The sequence below is a fragment of the Chelon labrosus genome (genome assembly GCF_963514085.1).
Source record: "Chelon labrosus genome assembly, chromosome: 6".
Classification (NCBI taxonomy): Eukaryota; Metazoa; Chordata; class Actinopteri; order Mugiliformes; family Mugilidae; genus Chelon; species Chelon labrosus.
Window position 1 is genome coordinate 24,504,264 of NC_140342.1, and position 22,028 is coordinate 24,526,291.

The 22,028-nt window shown below is 44.9% G+C and overlaps 1 protein-coding gene across 7 annotated transcripts in view; it reads right to left on the bottom strand.

The window, feature by feature from the left end:
* Positions 1-22,028, bottom strand: part of pard3ab (par-3 family cell polarity regulator alpha, b) — a 266,468-nt gene that overhangs the window by 147,339 nt on the left and 97,101 nt on the right. For all 7 annotated transcript variants that reach the window (XM_084546197.1, XM_084546196.1, XM_084546195.1 and 4 more), the window contains exons 3-5: positions 20,912-21,095; positions 14,865-15,052; positions 14,372-14,515 (exon numbers count right to left, since the gene is read on the bottom strand). In XM_084546197.1, coding sequence (XP_084402323.1) covers positions 14,372-14,515; positions 14,865-15,052; positions 20,912-21,095 — 516 coding nt within the window. The remainder of the gene's footprint in view (positions 1-14,371; positions 14,516-14,864; positions 15,053-20,911; positions 21,096-22,028) is intronic.

Sequence of the window (22,028 nt, forward strand, 5' to 3'; positions counted from 1 at the left end):
TCCTGAGAGCGGCCCATTCTTTCACAAATGTCTTGTTTCACAGTCTGCATGCCTGAGTGCTTGAATTTATACACCTGGGGCCAGGCCAAGTGATTAGAACACCTGATTCTGATCATTTGAATGGGTGAGCGAATACTTTTGGTAATATAGTGTACATTTCTGGGTAGGCGGATGTCAGATGGGCTGAGGTCAAGAGTGTAAAATGGACCTCCAGTCAGGTGTTGATCTTACACGTGAGAAATAAATCAAAAACAGCCATGGGTATAGATCCATCTCTGCTTAGGTAGGTATAGGTGAGTATCTTTCTTTCGCCCCGCTCAAGTCTTTCCCTGCCGAACATTCCCGTGGTGAAGATAGATTATTCAGACAGTAATCAGCAAAGAGATGGGTTGAACGCTGATGTAGGCCTGAATCCAACGCTCACAGACAAACCCAGACACAACCAAAACTCGGCTCTCCTGAAAATGTCAAACATGGCGCAGTTGGAGGGAGAATAGGATACGTTAGAGGAGGACAAGACCTCGAGTGGAAGCTCGACGGAAAGAAAAGGGGAGAGGAAGGTTTGCGGTAAAGCGTGCATGACTGTGTGTGGCTCCGTAGCATATGTAACCCATACGCCAGATAGAATTATGGTTCAGCTGGAACGGATCAGGCCTCCGCATACTGTACACTCTCACATAAACACTGATGTGTAATTCGATTTGCTTAGAGGGCAATTCAAGTGTGGATGGGACGCATGTGTGAATGTTGTGAGAAAGAAATTAAAGGTGGTCAAGAAGCCTAACATAATATTTAGCTTCGAAATATCCTTCAGGGTTTCAGCGTTGTTGAGATCAGGTGTCTGAGATGTTGTAGAATATGATTCACTCGGTTTTAAACTCTCAAACCGTCCAGTGTCTCCGCTCAGATTCTTTTCCTTTCAGTTTGTAATCCACTTCAAGAAAAACTTGATACGAGCACAATTCATCATGTATTTTGATCGGACAAAAACAAGCTCATCTAAAGTCAGGAGCTGCTCTGATGCTTTAGAACATTTCAGCTTTTAATGATTAACTCAGAACTTAAACCGAATTAATGAAACTGCTGATGAGGGCTGCATAATACTTTCAAAAGGACTTTTTTCTTTTTTGACCTTCTGTTGAGTGGTTGCGGTCACCCAAAGAAAACATTGGCGGGTCAAAATTGTACCTATTCTTCGAGCATTTAATTGGTCACTGGGTAAAAAAAAACAAAGATTTAGATAAATTAATTGGTCTGAGTGCAGTCTTCAAGGTAGCAACATTAGCCTGAATAAATTGCAAATAACCATTAAAATCCTTCATTTTACAAGGAAACATGCCCAGAGTTGAAAAGATACCAGATAATTTGACAGCACAACCCAAAGCAGACAAGGTTTCTAACCATGCTGGTTGTTAGGTTGAGATTTTTGCAAAGTAAGGTTTACAAAAACTTAAGCTAACCGTTTCGGTCAAACATTTTACGCAAAGGCAGCTACACCATCAACGTCTTTGGCGAGGTGTCCATCCGAGTTAACATCAATCCTAATAGTGTTACACCTAGCTGTCGTTATTAGGTTGGGTAAATCCAATTGGCAGAAAAACTGCTGAATTAATCCTAGGAGGCTACTGAGGAAGTGCTAGGATAACATTCCTGCACTACATCTGACCTACACGAAGGTTCAGGTATTCAGCGATAGTTTAAAGTCACTGAGAGAGCTGTTGATTCAGCTGTGCTTTCATTGTGGAGGATGTGATTTGTAGCACTAGTGAACTGTATTGCGTTGTTCCTGTTATTTTGACAACCTGTTTTAATCAATGGGCTAGGCTAGGCTAGGCTAAGCTAGACAACTGAAACACTGGTGTTTCATTCAATCCAGTTTAACAACATCACAAGCTATGTCCTCCTAAATTATATGAGGCTGTTTCGCCATAAACTGAACAATAACTCAAATTAAATTAGCTTTATTGACCATGTACATTTGGTACACGCATGCTAGGAATTTGTTCTGCATTCAACCCGTCCAAGTGAGCACACTTTGAGAAGTGGGCGGCCATGCGAGATTTTCAGACTTTCTGAGGTCTTGTAACTCCGGTAAAATCCTAAAACATTTACTGTGGTGAAAGTTTCCTACCAAGGAAGGCAGAAATATTTCATCATAGAAACATACACCTGTGAACTGAGAGCTGAGCGCACGGGAGGCGTTTGTTAATGTGTATAACAAATCATTAGAAGATTCTAATGAGTAAAAGATGAAAACACTGACTTTTGTTTTCACTATTTCACGGTGTTACAGCATCAGCTTCAGACTCATTCACAACTGTTTTGAGCCTCTAAAAATAACGAGCGCTCCCGACAAGTTCGCGCACGGGGATATCTGCAGGTGTATTCCCCACAGAGCCTCCACCGCGTGGCCCGACAACAGAGGTGACCAGAGTGGGCCGAGGCTGGTCACACAGCTTGTTACGTGACGCGCCATTTACCAAGATGAGACTCCCGATGGGGCTGCTGCTATGGAGCAAAATAACAGGTAAAGCCGACCAAACTACCCCTCTGAGAGGAAGGGAGCTGTGGATAATGGTGACAAGAATCACACACACACACACACACACACACACGGTGAGGTAGAGTTGTCAGATTGAAGGCCATTATTCTGACTGACTCCAACCGTAATGGCTGCTGCTGAGAAGAAGAGCGTGTCTATATAAACAAGTCGAGGGGAAAGATACACAATATTTCACATGCGCTCTCTATCCTCTGACTTATTTTTATTTATTTTATTTTTTTCCTGCTTCCTGCTGCAGTGCTTTGCAGCAGTGTGCGCTGCTCCTCCAGCACAACTTGTCCACAGCTGTACCGGCACCGTTAATGAGAGCCTTACATGAGCCATGACTGGATGTATGAAGTCAAACTTTAACTTTTCATGAAGTTGAACCACTATTAGGATAGTTATACTGCAGAAAAGCGCCATTATAAGGACCTGGGGGGGTACATTTTGAACCTTTTAGAATAATAATTACACGTGAAAGCTCAGAATATACCCTAAAACCCGTTGCCGGCCTTCCAGAGCTTTCCATTGCTGAATTCAATAATATGTTCCTATCTTTCTTTCTTTATTTTTTTTTAAATCAAATTCAGTTGCATTCAATTTAGTTTTATTTATTTGTCTAGCGTCAATAACAATACAAATTGCCTCAAGACGCTTTGCAAAATCTGGTCTGAAACCCCAAAAGCAAGCCTGAATGCGACGGTGACAAGGAAACTTACATTTCCCCTCCGACATTATTTTTTATAACTTCGGTCTTAATGCGCAAGCAGTCCTCCAAAGACTGGTTTAACACTCGGTTCCGTTATTTTTGTTAAAGCAGCTTTACAGGTGTACGTTTAGCCCAACATGGTGAGCACGTACTTGGCCAGTGTCTTCAGTGCGACAAGCCAAAAAGATGCGATTGACAGCCTCACAAATATGAAGCCCGAAATATCGTAAACGCCCCCTAGTGGCAGTACTGGTAATGCAAGTCTGTTAACACTGACAAAGGCTAAAAAATTACATAAATGTGGAAAAAATGAATATATCAAATTATTTAACAACAGCATCTGGCCCTCACAGTGTCTGCAGAGAAAAATTCTGGCCCTTGACGAACTCTGGCCTAAAACAACACCGGAGACTAAAACCCACATCATGCTAAATCATTCAAATCTATTTCGCGTGAACGTACGTCGAGATTTAATGCAAACTCAACGCTTGGCGGTGATTAAAACGCATGGAAAATTGGATTATTTTCTTAATCCGTCTGTGATTTTCAGTGACTCAGGTAAGCGTTCGAGGTTTTTCGTCTGTTTTTTTTGGAAACCGATCTCTCCGACCGTCTTCGTTGCATTTCATTTCCAGAGCACCGCAGACCTCAATGAATCAGCTCGTTCCCTCTTTCCGTCAGATCCCCGACTCTCCTCTGATAACAGCTGGCACCTGCTGTCATCCCTCCCGTCTCTCGGATCGTTTTATAGACCTCTGATAAACTCTCGTTGGTGAAGCCGTGCAGCGAGGCAGCTTCACAAAAACCGAGGTTCTCATCCCTGATTTGCGTCTTCACTGCATGTGCTTCTAACCATTCGTGATCTTTAACAGGTGGATTTTTTCTTGCAGCTGTCCGACCTGAGCAGCTCTATTTTCGGAGTAATTAGATTCTGGTAGCACGGTGATGAACATCGAATTATACGCTTGTGCGTGTTTGCGATGTCCTGACATCAGGTTGCACCCAGGGATGGAGATCCCCGCGGGGACGCTGCGCACCCTCAAGAGGGGGGCGAGCCGTCTTTCATCTTCCCTCTCACCCTCACCCTCACCCCCATCTCTCCCAGCTGGAAGGGATCTGGGCCCCCACAGCTCTCTGTCATATTAAAAACCGAAAGATCAAATGCGACGAGGAGCGGAGGACCAAAGGACGGACGGTGGGAGAAAGAGAAATGAGAGGAATAAAAACTAAAAAGGATGCGGAAGAGGTGATGTAAAGAACAAAGAGGGAAACGGGGGAGATCAAAGAGGGGGAGTGAAATGGAAAGACTTCTATATGAGTTATGAGGTGTGGAGCAAACAAAGGCTGAAGTTTGCCTTGTGCTCCTCAAGGTCTCCGTTCCTGGAGAGATTAAGTTCAATCATCAGCGACGGAAACGTGTGTCAAATAAACGGTGATGATGGACGTCGCATGTGGAGACGTCTGCGACTGAAAAGGCGGTGGTACAAATCCACCGGTGCGTGTAAAGAAGTTCTTTTTTTCTTAATTATTCCATGTGGCTGCGAAGGCCGACACCGTGTCCTCGTCCTTCAGCCATGCGGGAAAGTAAGTGACCGCAACCTTCGTGTTAATTGTTGTAATAACATCAGTCTTCAACCGCATGTTTAGACGGAAAGGACACCATTGACAGAGCAGAGCATGGGATGAGCCAGTCAATCTGGAACAATTCAAACCATATTACCTACAATTCAAATAAATATAGAGTCATTTCTACTACATACCAGCAACTAATGGAGAGAAGACGGGGAAAAGAATTAGGGGGTGAATCCAAAAGACGAGTTGGACCGAGGACAACTGGATTTGTAGAGATTCTTGAAGATGTTTCATGCAAGTAGCTTCTTCAGTTTTATAAGACTGGTGGATAGTTGGGCTTTAAACAGGAACATCTGTTGGTGTTGCCCAACTGAATCTCACATGCCTAGGGTTGGATGACTGAGAACCTTCACAGACAATTACCGGTGGATATTTCTGGCGTTGAAAGGCTGCTTATGTCGAGAACACTAGCGTTTAAAACACAATGTTGTTAGTGTGTGTGTGTGGGGGGGGGGGGGGGGGGGGGGGCTTTGAGGGGAAGGGCCTCTATGGATCGTCCCACAGATACTTGATCAGTTTGGGATCTAGTGACTTTGGAGGCCAGGTCAACACCTTGTGCTGTTCTTCGTGTATTTTTTGGGGGATGGCTGCTGCCATCAAGGAGTGTCATTGCTATGGGGTGGGGGTGCCTGGTCTGGTCTAGGTGGGTGCTACATGTCTAAGTAACATCCACATGAATGAATGCCAGGTCCAGAAGTTTCCCAGCAGAACACTGAATTATCACAAGATGAGCATGTTATTTATTTTTCCAGTCAGTGGTTATAATGATGTGGCTGATCGGCGTATAGCCAAGTCATGTAAAGTGCTGTATATTGGTAATCCGACCGTAAATATCATGCTAAGAGAAGATAGATATTTGTTGGAGTTAAGCTGGTCAAAACCTGGAGGAAACAACTCCAGACGTAACGTGAACTAGCTTAGCTTTATAACAGCTAGCTAGTACAGTTAAGTTCGCTAATATTTTATTTAATTTTACATACATTTGTCCATAGAAAGCCACATTTCAACAGCATTACGTTTAGTATTCATGTCTATATATACATTGCACAGGCTGCTGCTTATTGTCGCTAAATCATTAAATTACCGTAATGGAGCTAATATTGGATTTAGAGTCATTACGGTAATTTAATGACGGACTGATGAAGAGAAAAAAATGATTTTATTCTACGTGCAGACATTTCATCTGCTATATGAATAGTCTTTAATAGCTTGGATAGTATCATCACTAAGCAACATAACAATGGCTACACATGAGCAGATGAGTTATTTCCATGTCGCTTTGGTAATAAATGCCTTTTAAACTAAAGTCTCTCAGTTTAAAACGCCGTACACCAACACAGCTCCCTAAAGACAAGCGGCTTAGCAACGCAATCGACTGATCGGTGCGACGGCGGCCTGTTGTAACGTCAAATAGAACAGTTCCACTTTTGTCTTCACGATGATTGAGATGGACGACGAAACGGCTGCACATTCACAGATGTATTCCTGCACCTGCGTCGGATTTTGACTTCTCACCACTCCAACGCTCTTCTACCTCTTTTCACAACAAAAGTTTTCTTGCCTCAACTCTAAATTACAAGACCTTAATCCTCTGTTGAGGATTTAAGCGTCTGAACTACACTACAGCAGTGTAGCGCAGTGTACACTAATACTAATGAAGCTATTTTTCACTCACATTTTCACTGTGACATTTGGAGAAAGTGTTCGGCTGAGTCCTTTTTTAGTAACGTCAGGAGAGAAAAGTTTACTAATTACAATGAGGGGACAAAATAAAAGGTGGAACAGAAGCAGGAAGATTAGTTTAAATGGAGAGGGAATAAAGACAGGAAGGGTTACAGAGTGAGAAAAGAAGAAGACAAATGGAAAAAGGTGAGAGAGAGGGAAAAAAAAAAAAAAGAAAAGGAGCCAGACTAAAGGCTCATAATAACAAGGTGGCTGCAGATTAGCACACATCTGCAAACACACACCTACAGTATTTATCTGTGGACCCTTTCGCGCCGCACTCAAAGACATGCGGCCCAAAAAAAAAACAAAAAAAAAAAACAGAAGGAACGGACCAGGAGCGCACACACAAACAAACCTCTTTCATCCAAGCGCCACAGCAGCACCTAGTGGTCGTCCAGTGTTCCCAGTCTACCCTGACTCTGCTGCTGCTGCTGCTGCTGCTTTGACAGACTCTCCACCGTCCTCCGTCTTATTAACACCAACGTAGAACACGCACCCGCACACCTTATGAACCCCCATCCAGAAAATATGCATGCTACACACATGCACAAATAAATAAACAAACAAATGGCTCATGGAGACGGACACGGATATATACGCCACAAAACTTGCTTTTTTTTTTCCCCGGGCTCCGCCGTGCATTATGCATGCGCGTAAAGGATGCACAGCCAGACCCGCATGCACCGAGTCCGGGGTGATTTATGAGCGCGCGGCTCAGGTTTGCCTGATTTATCCTGTTAAAGCTGCACCGTGCACCTGAGGGACTCAACTCTCCGCTGCACACGCTGCACGGAGGCTTGTTAGTCGGTAAGCACTGAAGAAGAAGTGTGTGTGTGTGTGTGTGTGTGTGTGTGTGTGTGATTTGTGTCGGTGCATATGCTTACAGTGTGATTTAGTTTTCATCCTGTGTGTGTTTTAAGTATGCTCTGAAATGTAGCTTGTGTTTGCAAAAGCATGTGTGTGCAAAGTTTTTCTTTTTGTCTTTGCTGTGCTTCATCAGAGGATCTTGCGGGTGTGTAAAGACGTGGAGCTGCTGCGTACGCTAGCATTAACATTCCTGCACAGATATGTAGGTGTGTGCGTTTGAAGACCTGCCGTCAAGAGCGCCTGCGTAACAACGTCCCCAGTGAGCTGCGCCGAGCCTGTAAGCCCGCCTTGAAAGATAACTCGGGGCCCCTCGGCAGTCTAACGGCTGAGGACGCACAGCGGGCGGCGCTGCAGACACACACGCCGACGCAAGCCGAGCGAAGGCTAGCGTCGTCGTCGTCGCCGCCGCAGTCATAAAAGCACGGCGTGGCCCCGACCTGCAGCCCGTTCTGGCCATTAACCGCGGCGCAGGTTTTAAAAGCCGGGCCAGGGAGGTGTTAATTGGGGGGAAAAAATAAACGTTATTCACATTACAGCTGGTTTATTTGTTTAGACGCCGTTCTAATGCGCCCTGCTCGGGTGATAAAAAGGCTCGTGTTAATTTGGGGACGTAAGTGAGAGGGTATCAGATGGTTCGCTTCCCTGCCGTTAATCGATCACTGCTTCAACGTTCCCGTTCTCGACGGAAAATTGACTTTGTGACTGACTGTTTTCGGAGCTCATTCCTCTCTTGTTTCTGCAGCCGTGGCTTTTTGAGTACTTACAGTTCCACTCTTTGCTTTAGAGGATTTATTTGTGAAGGTGTTTGGGGACAGTATCGTTTTTTACATGGGCAGGCACTTAGTCGTCACAGTCTTGAATAATTTAGTTGCTAAACACGCAATTGCTAGCATTTAGATCTGCCTCTCAAACACTAGAGAGAAAAACAAACACGTCTGTACGTTACTGGATAGTCCTACGACCAATCAGAGCCATGTTGTTGTGGACAAATTCGACTCTACAGTGCTCGGATGACATGTAAAGTTTCTTACGTACTCCACGAGAGGCGAGAAATTTGTTCTTGTTCTCGAGGTGAGCAAGAACAAGGGCAACTCCGGGGAAGTCCTCATAGGCCCCTCCCACTGCAACCTACATCACGCGGTCACACTGCGAATACTGGCTGCTAGCATTTCCGCATTAACCACGCCCACTTCCAATTTCTGACCAATCACAGAATAGTTGCCGGACACCACACGAGAAAAAAAGTTCTACCCAAACGAGGGCTGAGAGAACAAACTTCTCGCCGGTATGTCAACAGCCTTCACTCGTGTCCACCACCACGTAAAAGCCCCGCCCAAAGGATTTGATTGGCCTGGCAGATCCACGCAGGAGCATAATCAGTTCCCAGTGGAGAGACTCCAGATTCCGCCTCATGCATCATGATCAGGTCATTATGTTCTATATATTTGGGGACACATTTTTTTCCATCTGAGAGAACAACCCCGTCGCTCTATCGCTCTAATATCTGACGCTCTACAACATATAAATCTGAATATCTCTCAGGTACATTGGTTGGTGACGATTTAACGAGCTTTAATCCAAAGGTGAAGACGTATTTTCGTCTTTGTAATTGTGTTTGACAACACGTGTTGAGTGTTAGCAACGCTGTGAGGCAGGGAGAAAGGTGGCTTCCTGTGTTAATGGCTCCAGCAGGTATCAGGGATAGAGGTGTTGGTAGAGCATATGCACATATATAAGAATACAGAGAGAAGCATACAGTTGTCCCTATCAAATTGTATTAAAACAATTCTGTCTAAACTTGTAACAGATAAACACACAGTCTACACAAATCCATCACAAAGAAGAGACAAGCAGCAGAATGAAAGCGACGAATACAAGAACACACAGCGCGACATCCAAGTCCTCAGAGAGCGCCGTCTTCCTGCAGAGGTGAAGTGAAGACTGACCCTGGACATGGTGGCAAGGGTGTGTGTGTGTTGTGTGTGTGTGTGTGTGTGTGTGTGTGTGTGTGTTGTGCATCAAGGATCAGCTCACTAACACTGCAGGTGCCTCACTGGCTTCTGGCTTTTCCACCTAATTGGTTGATTTGCAACTCGGTCTGCAACCGCCAGGATCTCTGACACGAGCTCGAAGCCGACACACACACACACGCACGGCGCTCACAAAACGTGCAGAAATAAAAAACAAAAACACACACACACACTAACAAACACACACACATACACAGGTGTATAAGTGGCCTCAAGAATCCCCAAATGCACACATGCAAAGAGCGGTGCGATGCAAAGGGCCTCCTCCGTTCTCCCTCTCTCTCTCTCCACGCTGCGCCTCCAGCCCGCCTCTCATTAATACACACTGGGCTGACAGCTCGCCGTTGCCATGGCGACCCCCCCCCCACCTGTTGCCAGAGCAGGGGCTGCTGGCGGTCTGAGGGCTTGTTGCGAAACGCAGCTCGGAACCGTTTCGGTTCTTTCCGCTGTGCACGCGCAGTCGCCGCCTTCGCTCGTTTCGGCGCAACTCAATCCGGCTCGACGCAAACCGGTTTTGTTTCGCGAGAAGGGGGGAAACGGGACTACTGCTTCATTATACGACTCTCTATTCTAATTCTTCTCTTCATTTCACACTCGTCTGTTCCGTGTTATTCATTCCGGGCAGATAAGATGAAACCAACTCGAGGAAATTGCTTTGCTTAATTCATCACCCGAGCTGCTTCTATTCTAATTAAATCACCGCATTTCTATTCTCGCAATGCTATTCTTCTTTCCCCCTCCTACACTTTTTTCTTTTTCTCTTTTCCCCCCCATTTCATATTCTCAACAAAGCTTTCAATGCACCGCTGGAAAACGGCTCTCTCAGCTAATTGTGCCATGGAGGAATTCATTCTGGTGCCGTAATACGCTGTTAAGAGGAAGTTTAGGAAAGTACACACGGGCACGGGCATTAAAGATGCATGAAATCAGCACTATTAACAGAACATAATAAAAAAAAATATCACACTGGGGTCTTTGTTTTTATTTATTTATTATTATTATTATTATTATTATTAATTATCATTGCAGGATGTGTCTGCAGCTTCTTTTTTTTAAGAAGCGAGTACAAATCTCTATCTTTTACTTCCCCCTCAGCTTCGATAAACTCGGTTCACCTGCCTGTCTTCTGCCGATCTGCGCTATTTCCTTCTCCCGAGTCCTTCATATTTCCTGGCAGCTGTGCCGCTGCGTTGGCCGGCACCGTCTCCAGCAGCATATTCCGCAACGACGCCATTAAAATGATTAAAAGGGTTAATTAATTCCTGTTAGGTCGGGTCAAACGCGCGGATTTACATCAGACGTGTAAACATCTGAGGGCCGGCGTGTAATGTTCTGGGTTAACTGTTGGTTGTAACAATGAAACGTTAAAAAGGGCCCCGGCGCATCCGTGTTCCCACCTACACGGGTGCCTTTTAGCCCGTTAGACCTCTTGCCGGCGCTGTCGGGGCTGCGTGGGCGTGAAAAGAAGCGGCTCAGCGTTGAAAATCTTCCTCCCTCGCAAGCTCGTTCCGATTGCGTCCGTTAGCGAGCGGCAGATCCTGCTCTCGTCGCTCTCATTAGAGCGCGGCTTCACGCGGATCTCTGCAAAGACTCACCCATCCTTCAAGATGATAATAAAAAATAAAGAAATAAAGAAATAAGCTGGAAACATCTGTTTTGTGTAGGAATCTAATGTGTTGATGTAGAAACGCAGCACTCAAAGTTGATTATAACTAACAGCTTGAGCTGACATCTCAACCAAGCTTTATACAACCAATCAGCCACAACATTAAAACCAGGAGCGGAAGAAGAAGTTAATAACATTGACCATCTTGTGTCAATTCAATGTTCTACTGGGAAACTTTTGGACCTGGCATTCATTGGTGTGGATGTTACTTAGACATGTAGCACCCACCTAGACCAGACCAGGCACCCCCACCCCATAGCAATGACACTCCTTGATGGCAGCAGCCATCCCCAGCAGGATGCAGCCTGACACAGGCACACACACAAAAACACTTTAGGAACAACTAAAAAAAAACATGAAGAACAGCACAAGGTGTTGACGTGGCCTCCAAATTCACTAGATCCCAAACTGATCGAGTACCTTTGGGATGATCCACAGAGGCCCCTCCCCCCTACAGGTGTAACCAGGGCGGCTCCAAATCAGAAGTCTAAATCTGACTTAGCAGCACCGGTATAAAAATCCAGGGAGTGTAGCTCTGCCAGCGTTCCATTTTTCTAGGGGTCAGAGCGTTTTGAGTCGGTGTATTTCAACACAGTTCTTCACCAGTCCATCATAATAGAACGTGATGAGTAGGGTTGCCCAGCTTTAACGACAGCAGAATACGACAGAGGAGAGCGTTCAAAGCAAACTGAAACAGCAGCAACGGTCAGCAAGACTTCAGCGCCTATCAAACGTGGTTTTCCTCAGGCCGTTACATTTCATCTACTGCTTCATTTGATTATCAAGTCTGGAACAAAACCAAGGCTTTTCTCATCACAAACTTGCAACATCCTTCCCGGAACAAAGTAGCTTAAGCGAGCGTGACAAAGAAAAAAGCAGTGACGGAAAGCAGAGTGGTCAGCACAAGGCTGGCCAACACAAACAGACCACGAGACCTCCAGCTTTGCGTGCGTTAATAAAAACTAGCATTGCATGTGATCGTGCAACTTGGATTCTGAACATTTGCCCAGGTCATTTTCTGAGCACACAAACACGCTGCGTCATGGTAACAGGGATGGTGAGGGCGGTGGGGGTCTGAGAGCATGAGTTGGGGATGTCAGATGGCAGGTCATCAATACAAACTGCACCGTCCCGCAGTGACTTCCACCACTTAACCCCCTTCATACTGAATTCTGTCACAGCACAACGCTGAGAGATGGTGAGAACTTAGGCTTCTGCGACAGCCCAGACCCTACGTAGACCCTTACGCTATATCGCCTGATGTGCACCTCCCCTGAAATGCGATTGGTCCGCTTGGTAGTAGAGTGTTTCCGCTTTAGTATTTCCGGCTGCTTCTCCATCTCCGCTATTTTCTAATTGATTGTTTTGGATCAATAAAGATGGAACACATTGAGGAAAGGTTGACTGAAGAGGTTCGGAGATACAAGAATTCGGTGAAATTTCGGCAAAAGCTTCAGTCGCAATTGTTGAAAGTAGAAAGTGAAGTAGGAAGTTGTAGCAAAACTTAACCCAACTGGCAAAAAAAGACACAGCGCCCACTAGTGCTTGGGTGGTGCTGTCACAGAGCGAGCCAGTCTGACGAGCGCACAAGTATAAGTGGCTCGCACCGGCGTAGGCTACGTACGTAGGTTACGGTGTCTATGTCCTGCAGAGGTATAAACCAAGCCTCAACCCTTCTGTGGAAGAGCCTGTTTACAGAAGAGCTCGTGTAACATCTAAGAAGTAAAACCTTTGACGGCGCGTACTGTTACTGAGTGCTTAAAGCGATAAATCAACATGCATGTGTACACTACCATGTCTAAAACTCCCTGTTAGAGTGTGCTGGGCTTTAGATATGTCAGATCTTAAAAGTTCCACTAATGCACAGCATAACCCACACATCTAAAGCTAATCTAATCAAATCAGCTTTATTGGCCATGTACACACATGCTGGGGATTTGTACTTTAATTTAACCCATTCCAGTGAGCACAGCTTGATCAGTGGGCAGCCACGCAAGCTTTTCTAACCATTTGTCTTTCCACTTTCAAAGAACAAGTGTTATTGGCGCACGGGGTTCTTTTATAAGTGAGAAAAAGAGAATAGAGGCCAAACTAAACAAATTAAAAGAGTGAAAGGTTGGCTGCGAGTTCGACAACTCTCTAAGAAATGTTCTACAAAGTAAATTAGCCAACAGGTTATCGATAAGGGCGGCCAAAAGCACAAGCGCTAGAAGCGATGGTTGGCCTGGAACAACCCAACGGCACCCAACAGCCATGAGTTCTAGCCAAGCAGCTGCTGCTGTATAAAAGGCCCTTTAGACACCTTCATCTTCGTTTTTGATATGGAGTATGATTAAAACAAAAGCCAAAATGTGGTCTTTAAGAGCAGCACACGCCGTCGGGGCATGGTGCACCAGATTAGCTCATCCCTAGCTACCATAGTTTGATGACTTTTCCCCAAAGGTATGTTACAAACTAAATACATATCAGTTTGCATGTGTCCAACTTCGTGCTGCTAGGTCAACATTACACTTTGATCAAAACCCAAATCAATTAAACTAGTCTTGATGGACCAAAGGTGTCAGACCATCAAATAAAACCAAGGGCCCATAAACATATAAAATAGTGAGCCTTCATAATAATAAAAATGGAAAACCTATAACAACTGATGCAAAGAGCGAATATGAACTAAAGGATGCATGAGGGACTCCTCTGTCTGTTATCATATTTTACCATCATATTCAAACACAACTCTGGAGTGTGTGGACCCAGTGGGAAAAGATCCCCCAACCCTATCCAGTTAAACGGGTCCATATGTACTATACGAGACTTATGTTATGTACTCTATCGACGTTATGTTATTTCTCCTTCCATGACTTATGCGTCCTTCTGGGTTCGTGGTGGAAATTCTTCACTTTTTAACCTCCCCGCCGAGGGCCGAGGGGAGTAGTAGAAATGGGTCGGGCTCTGGACTGGATCTGGGCCACTCAGACGAGCGTCTAAAGAGCTTGGGGCTGACGGGTAGCGCGGCTATAAATCTCACCGCGCAGTGGATAGTTGAAGGTATCAAGTGTAAACCTCACGGCTGTCTTTCAGTTTCCTGGACACTCATCACTTCATTATTTACTTCACTTTCCATTCGCGTTTCAGAACCGCTCGACAAGCCACACAGCTATCATGCACGCTTTGTTAATGCACATTTGGAAACGCGGTCCTACCTGATCTTGTCTTTCCAGCCAGCGGTCCACCATGGGGTGATTGGCGCTGAGTGACGACCGGGCCGTCTCCCTCTGGAACTCTCTCTGATTGGCCCAGGCCCCGGGATCCCGTGGCAGGCTGCGATACGTGTCCATACCTTTACCCTACAAAACGAAAAATGGAAATACTGGCATGTCTAACACAGTTTCAGTGTGTCAAAGCTCTTCTGAAGTAGATATACAGTACTTTTCTTTAGACAAATGTGTCCTTGAGTGTTGGACATGAGCATAAATCTTTCGTAAAAAGGTTTTTTAAGGTTGTAAAAGACATCATCTGCAATCATCTGACACGCCAACTTTTAGGAAACCATCCATCATAACAGATTCATATCAGTGCATCGGTACAAAAAACAAAAAAAGACAATGGTCGGTTTCCTTCATTAAATTCTAATTATTCTGGACTTTTGCTGGCAAGCAGCCACATCTCCTTTAGAAGACATCATCGGCTGCCTACCTTCCTCTCCAGGCTGTTGGTGCCAGAGGAGTGGCAAACTTTCAGGAAACCGGCGGTGGTGGACCAACGGGTTGGGTTCTTCCTCGACGGGGTTTCCTCCGCCTGCGGCCGTGATTCGCCGCTGCTGAACGGCCCGTTGATGGTGAGCAGGGCGGGGTCGCTGCTGCGCCGGACGTGGAGGGGCATATCTGAGAGACGGGGAACACAGAGTGGGCATTAAAGTGAGGAAATCCCGGAATATATCAGCCAGGTTTTTTACTCGTTTCTGGGAAAAGGTTCCATTGGTGATCCAACAAAGGTTCAAAAAAGGCAACTACAAGTCCAGTTGCCTTTTTTGAACCTTTGTTGGCTATACTATGACCTGGATGACTGAGAACCTTCACGGATATATTCCATTGGTGATGTTTTACAAAACCCTACTGAAGTTCACTCACCCCTAGCTACCACACTTTGATGTCTGAAGTCTTTCTGATATGATTCTGCTGCTAACAATCACTCACAGAGATGCTGTATGTTCTAGTTCATGAGGCCACATGGGGATCAAGGGTCTGCCAGTTCTCAAAAAAGGTACAGTACATTACAAATTGGGTGTTCCAACAGCAATAAGACGAGCTTTTTTACTCGTTTCTGGGAAAGGGTTCCATTGGTGATCCAACAAAGGTTCAAAAAAGGCAACTGGACTTGTAGAGCTGCCTTTTTTGAACCTTTGTTGGATATACCATGACCTGGATGACTGAGAACCTTCACAGACATATTCCATTGGTGATGTTTATACAAAACCCTACTGAAGTTCACGAGACTCAAGACAAAGAAGATATTTTGGGATGATTAATGCAAATATACTGGAACAAATTATGCTCCTCAAACAATGTGGGCTAATAAAGGAGAGAGTAATCATCGAGATTCCATTATCATGCCACTGTGGATTAATCCGTTTTATCACTAAAAGTCTAATCAGGCAGCTCCAGTTTCTGCTCTATTGTCATCACTCGGTGCAGCAGACTGTGTGCGGGAACAACAACACCAGGAAGAGCCTATTGAGAAACGCCAGCACCAGTTAGCGGACGCCTTCCATTAAAGCTCTTCACTCTGTTTAAAAGTTGCAGAGCGTGGGCGGCGGCGGGCCAGCGTCCAAAAAAATGCAACTGCAACAAGGACAAAAAGCACCACAAACACGACCTTATGACAGCAGAAATCCCTCACTCTTCAGACCTCTTCAAACCCCCCCCCTTCCCAGGCTGACATGATGACCAGCTGAGAGGAAACCGAGAGCAGACCAAGCGAGAGAGAGAGATGGATTAGAAACGACAAACTGTCTTCTTTGGATGACAACCCCAAGTGTCGTGTTCCCATGTTCTCTTCCAAAACGTCCCTCTGTTTACACGCCGTCAGATGTTTTTTCGGATGGTTGTGTGCGCTTATACCGGAAATACTCTGATCTGTCCAAAGAGGCTGAGTCAACAGTTATTTGACTTGAGTGTGTATTGTGAGATTAAGCGCATGAAGAGATTCACTGCGTCCATCTGTATGTTTGTTTCTCTGTACGGCCTGAGCTTATACTACTGTGTGTGTCTGAGAACACTTAATACTCTTGTTTAGAGATGTGTGCACTTATGCAAACTCAAGTGGATCGCTGTAAAACTCGTGTGTTAAAGGTTTGAATTCTGTGTTGCACGCAAACCAGCGGCCGTGTGTTTATGTTCGGGGGATATATCAGCAAACTGATACAGCAGTTGCTGGGAATCAGGAAATGTGTTTGAGAAGTTGGAGTCACCCGGAGCGTGGGACGTAAATCACTCCGAGCTGCTGCAGCTCTTTGAGCGATGAAGTTTAGGAGGAGATGGAGTGCAGGCTCTCCTGACAGCCCCTGTGCCATAGCTGTAGATGGCATTAGGATACCAGATGCATGCGACTGGATAAGCACTGTCAATGCTAATGTAGCAAGGAGAGGGTAGCCTCCGTTAGCACCAGAAGCTGCTACAAGGAAGTGGTTTTGGTTTATGGCGGACCTAAAACAAAGCCCGGTACCAATCCGACCGTTGGTTCGCACCCAATACCGATCTCCTAAGACCAGTCAGGACATCCCTACTGAAATGCTGGTAGGTAGGTTCATCTAGAGATAATAAGACCTGGCACCTAGCACCCATGTTTCTTGATGATGGTGGGAGGAAACCGGAGTAGCCAGAGGAAACCCACGCAAACGCAGGGAGAGCGCGCAAGGAGAATCGAACCCTCTCCGCCCCAAGCATTCGAACCCAGGATCTTCGTGCTGTGAAGCACCAGCGCTAACCTATGTTAGCCTATGGTTTCCAGATGATATGTCATATTGGTTGTTGAGCTGTGTTATGTGGACATTTACGCTCAACCTTATGGTCATCTCTTTCCGTTACCCAACTCCAAATAAGCACTTGACCCAAGTCTGGACCTAGCACTCTCCGAAATGCTGACCTTTTGTTGGCCTTTTGATTGGTCTCCATCATGAACCAGAGGTCTCCAACATTTTGTCAAGTCCCGACTTCCTACGTTACTGTTGCTAGATTAGATAAACAATGTCAACGCAGGGGTCCATTCCCTTAGTTAGAATTAAAACGCTTAACCGTGCTTCTTCAAAAACATTAAAAAATAAATAAATAAATACGGTCATCAGGTGGAAATAATCATACATAAAAACAGAAAATTGGTAAAATGACTGGTCATTTACTCCAGTGTCTGCCAACATTAGCATGACTTTGAAGTTCTTAATGTGTTTCTATGTAAATGGACCCTTGCATGGACTTTGTTTGCCTTACCTAGCAGCAGTAACACAGGAAATCGACCAATCAGAAGGCCAGCAAAGCAAGGCAATTGTCCAAGCAATGAGAATTTGGACAGACTACAACATATCAACCAATCAATTCAGACCTAGTAGTGTGAGGAAACTGTCTGCATTACAAAAGATAACAGCTAGACGTTCTCATCGTCTCGGCGTCTGACTTTCCTCTTCGTCCTTCATCTCAAATGTTACTGTGATCTCACAGCACAGCTGCCGTCGTCAACATTTTGTTCATTTTGTCAGAAGCGGTGATCATACGACAGCTATTCTAACTACAGAGCAACAGCTTGGTAACGGCTACAGCAGCGTTCATGAGCTGTGATCAAGCTTAACACGAACTGAGATACCAAATTGAGAACGCTGATATTATAGGAATTTGGCTGCATGGAAAGAAAAAGGTCTCCCTTGCTCCGTCTCTTCCTTCCTCTCACGTTACGAGACAAAGTCGGAGACAAATTGATGCATAATTAAAGACGTTCGCAAGTGATTATCACACTTCAGAGCCGGCTGGGCAAAAATAGACCAGACGCAACAAGATAGGAGCGGAGAACTTCTAGCCAGTGTCATTGACCAGCTGCTTTGTAACTTGCACATCATTGCTTCTGATCTCTAAAGTAAAAAGTGAACCTTTTAAGCTCCTTTTCAGGATCTCTAGAGGAATGAAGACCTAGTTAATGCAATAAAACATTTGGAAAGAGCACAAAAGTACACATAAAAGACGGTTTATACTTCACACTATTGTAAAAAGCAAATTTACAACACTGGCAGCACAACGCCTTAACAGCAGTAGGGGTATATTTGGGTAGCAAAATGTGTTTTACTGCATTTACTATATTTTTAAAACTTTTTCTAATCTGACAGTCTGATATAACAGCAGTATTATCCTTCAGTCAGTAGTTTTTCATCTGCAGAGATGTTCAGTTCGAACAAAGCCAAGGAGCTTACGTCGGCCTATTTCTGAATTTCAATACAAACCCCAATCTAATAAGCTTAATCACTTTTCTTTTTCAGTTTATCGGCCGAACAAGAAAACCGGCGGACCCACAGAACCCCAGCGCTCCTCATCTGCTCTAACACAATGCCGTAATTGAAAGTCGTTCTCGTTAGGGGCGCTCATGGAAAAAGAAATAAATAAATCACGTCCATGTCAAACATTTCTCTTACGCCCCATTAAAATGCAGCTGATGAGATTCGGGAGTCGTCAATTAAGCACGGTTGAGATTTATTACGAAGACGGTTAAATTGGATGTTACTGGCAGGTGTGATTATCCCCCAGATTTCCATTTTCTCACTAAAAAAAAAAAATCACATTCATCCGGAAATCCAATTAGGGCGGAGTGACCTCCCTCACACTGTCTGTGTTTGCGAGTGAGTTAGAGAGAGAGGGGGAAGGAACATTTGGGGTGACATGTAACGTCAATCACTGCCAATTCACAGATCATTAGTGGATAAGGCACTTATAAAAAAATAAAAAAGTTGCTTGTTTTTAATTGAGTTACAACTAAAAGTGCCAGTTATTTGATAAAAGTGAGGAATATTTATCGAGAAACGTGCATTTGTCTTTAAGTGAAACCAATCAGACACACAAACCTGACTTATACTGTACACCAATCAGGCATAACATTATGACCACCCTCCAAGGCGTGGACGCCACTGGACCCGTGAAGGTGTGAAGTGGTATCTGGCACTATGATGCTAGCAGAAGATCCTTTTAAGTCCTGGGAGCTACAAGGTGGGGCCTCCATAGATCAGACTTGTTTGTACAGCACATCCCACATGACAACCCACAAGAGCTACAGCTTTGGAGATGGTGGGGCCCAGTCGTCTAGCCGTCACAAACCGGTCCTTGTCAGACTCTCTTAAATCCTTAAACTAATACACTGAGGACAAAATGTTCACTTACCGCCTATTATAACCCGCCCACTACTAACATGGGGATATAATCAGTGTTATTCACGTCACCTGTCAGTGGTTTTAATGTTATGCCTGATCGATGTATATTATGAATATAATCCATATTAGAGGAGCCATGAGCTCACCTGTGTATGCCCCACATAACAGTTTGAATAACAGGAGCAGCAGCTGTTGCTTTAGTGAGTGTCTTGCCTTAGGGTCTGCCTCTTGGGCTGCACTGGTGTGAGGAGAACTGGTGGAACTTGTTGCACACAGAATGACAGGAAGGCATACATACCTTTAGTAAGCTAAGCTAAGCTAAGCTAAGCTATGCTAAGCTTTAGGAACAACTTAAGAAAAAACATGAGGAACAGCACAAGGTGTTGACCTGGCCTCCAAATTCACTAGATCCCAAACTGATCGAGTATCTGTGGGATGATCCACAGAGGCCCCTCCCCTCAACCCATAGGACCCAAATTAGGAAGGTGGTCTTAATGTTATGCCTGATTGATGTATAGTGTAACATTCTCCTAAAACAATTTTTCTTAAATGTTTAGCTCTCTCCACTACGTGTCTTGCACTGGTCATTGTAACTAGATTTTAAATGACATTTACATATTTTCATCATTGTTCAACTGTATTTATTGAGCGTTCATAACTACAGTTCCCCAGGGATACAGGACTGCAGTGTTAAAACAGCAGTGACACAGAGATAGCATGCCTCCATCTGGATATATCCGTGTGCGCGTGCTTGTTTACTTCCGCTTATTGTTCGTGTGAAAAGGGTTCAGTTGATCCAAATTGACAAATCACCTACAAGAGTCAGTTTCCCAGTAATTACGGCAGAAGAAGCGACTTGGCCGGCAAAAAAAAAAACTGCCGAGGTGAACGGGCTCGGCGTCACATTTGATTTAGGAGGCAGCGAACAGAACCAATTAGCCACTTTGGCCGCGGATCAAACGGCTATCTGTGCCTGGAAATGAAAAAAAAAAAAAAGAAAAAGAAAGAAAGAAAGGCGCCTCCTGTCCTCCTGTCCAATTAACTGAATTTATGAACAGCGCTGAGGTAGCGCGCCGCTGTGATAAGGTGATTTGTTGGGTTTTCCGTACACTGCGCCATTTGCTGACATTTGACTCTGGTGAGGATGACAACACAAGGAATATAATGTAACTGGACTCAAATATTAATCATCTGTTAAGTAAATGTTTGAGTTCCTGGTTGCCATCTGCATATAATGGTCCCTGTTCAAATAATGCAAACATCCGCAAACCGCCCAGTGGTCTTTCATCCAGAAACATGTATTCACCATTACATTTATTTCTCCTCTAGTGCTAGCACTTACTTGTGCGCAGTGCCGAAGGCGTGACTTCAATCTCGCTGGCGGCCTGGTAGGGGTGGAAGGCCGAGGCTCCGCTGCCGGCACTGAGGTCTGCAGCGAACAGGTCTGGGCTCTGGGTCCCCGTGGAGCTGGCGCTGGTGCCGTCGCCTCCATGATGGGGCTCCTGTTCATCGTATACAGCTATCAACTGGAGGAGAGAGGAGAAAGAAGGAATACCAGAGTTAGGACGTAATGAATGTGTTGCTTTATGTCGGATAAAATCCGTACTGTGACGGGTCAACAGGCTCAGAAAAGGTTGATACATAAAAGCAAAGGTTCCTAAATAATTAAGGCTCAAGAGATGGGTATCAGGGCCGATCCAGGCATTTTTAAAATGACTGGCTCATCGGATGTTCCGTATATGTTTACTTTAGGTCTACCATAAACCAGAACCATTTCTCTGTAGCGTCAAAACGTCTTCTTCCTATTGTTTTAACAGTGGTTAGTGGAGGTTGCCAAGCGTTGAAGCTGCCAAAAATCCAAGTAGAAGAAGAGGAACCAAACTGAACCAAACTGAACCAAACATGTCTGCTGTAATTTTTTTAATTATACGAGGTGGACGTTTGACGAGGTGGTAGTAGGGGATCATCAGAAAGGTTTCCTGGAGACAGCGTCAAGTGAAAGTAGTATTCCAGAGAGGGTTAGGGAGTTTATGGCGTTGGATGACCAGAACATTTCTGGAGCCAAGGAACGATCTACCCTTTCCACACTGCATTAACTTTGACACAAATGGACTGAATCCAGTCGACTCTAGGAGAAATTAGGAATCTACAGGGGAGGAACTAGGATGGGCTGATATTGAAGTAAAAGATCGCACACTGTTGATCTGGCGAAGCACAAATTACGACCAAGCAAATGGTTTGGAGTGCAAGGAGCAGAAGTGAACTGGTACAATATGTTGATGTGGATTTGATTTGTGTGAGAGAACATTTTTCTCTTGAAATTGTGTTAAGATTCTCAGTCGTCCAGGTCGCAGGAGATCTAAACGCAAAGGTAAAAGTAAGGCAACTGGACTGGTTGGGTTTCCTGGAAGATGTTTCATGAAAGAGAACCTCTTCTGTTTCAAATGACTAGTGGGAAG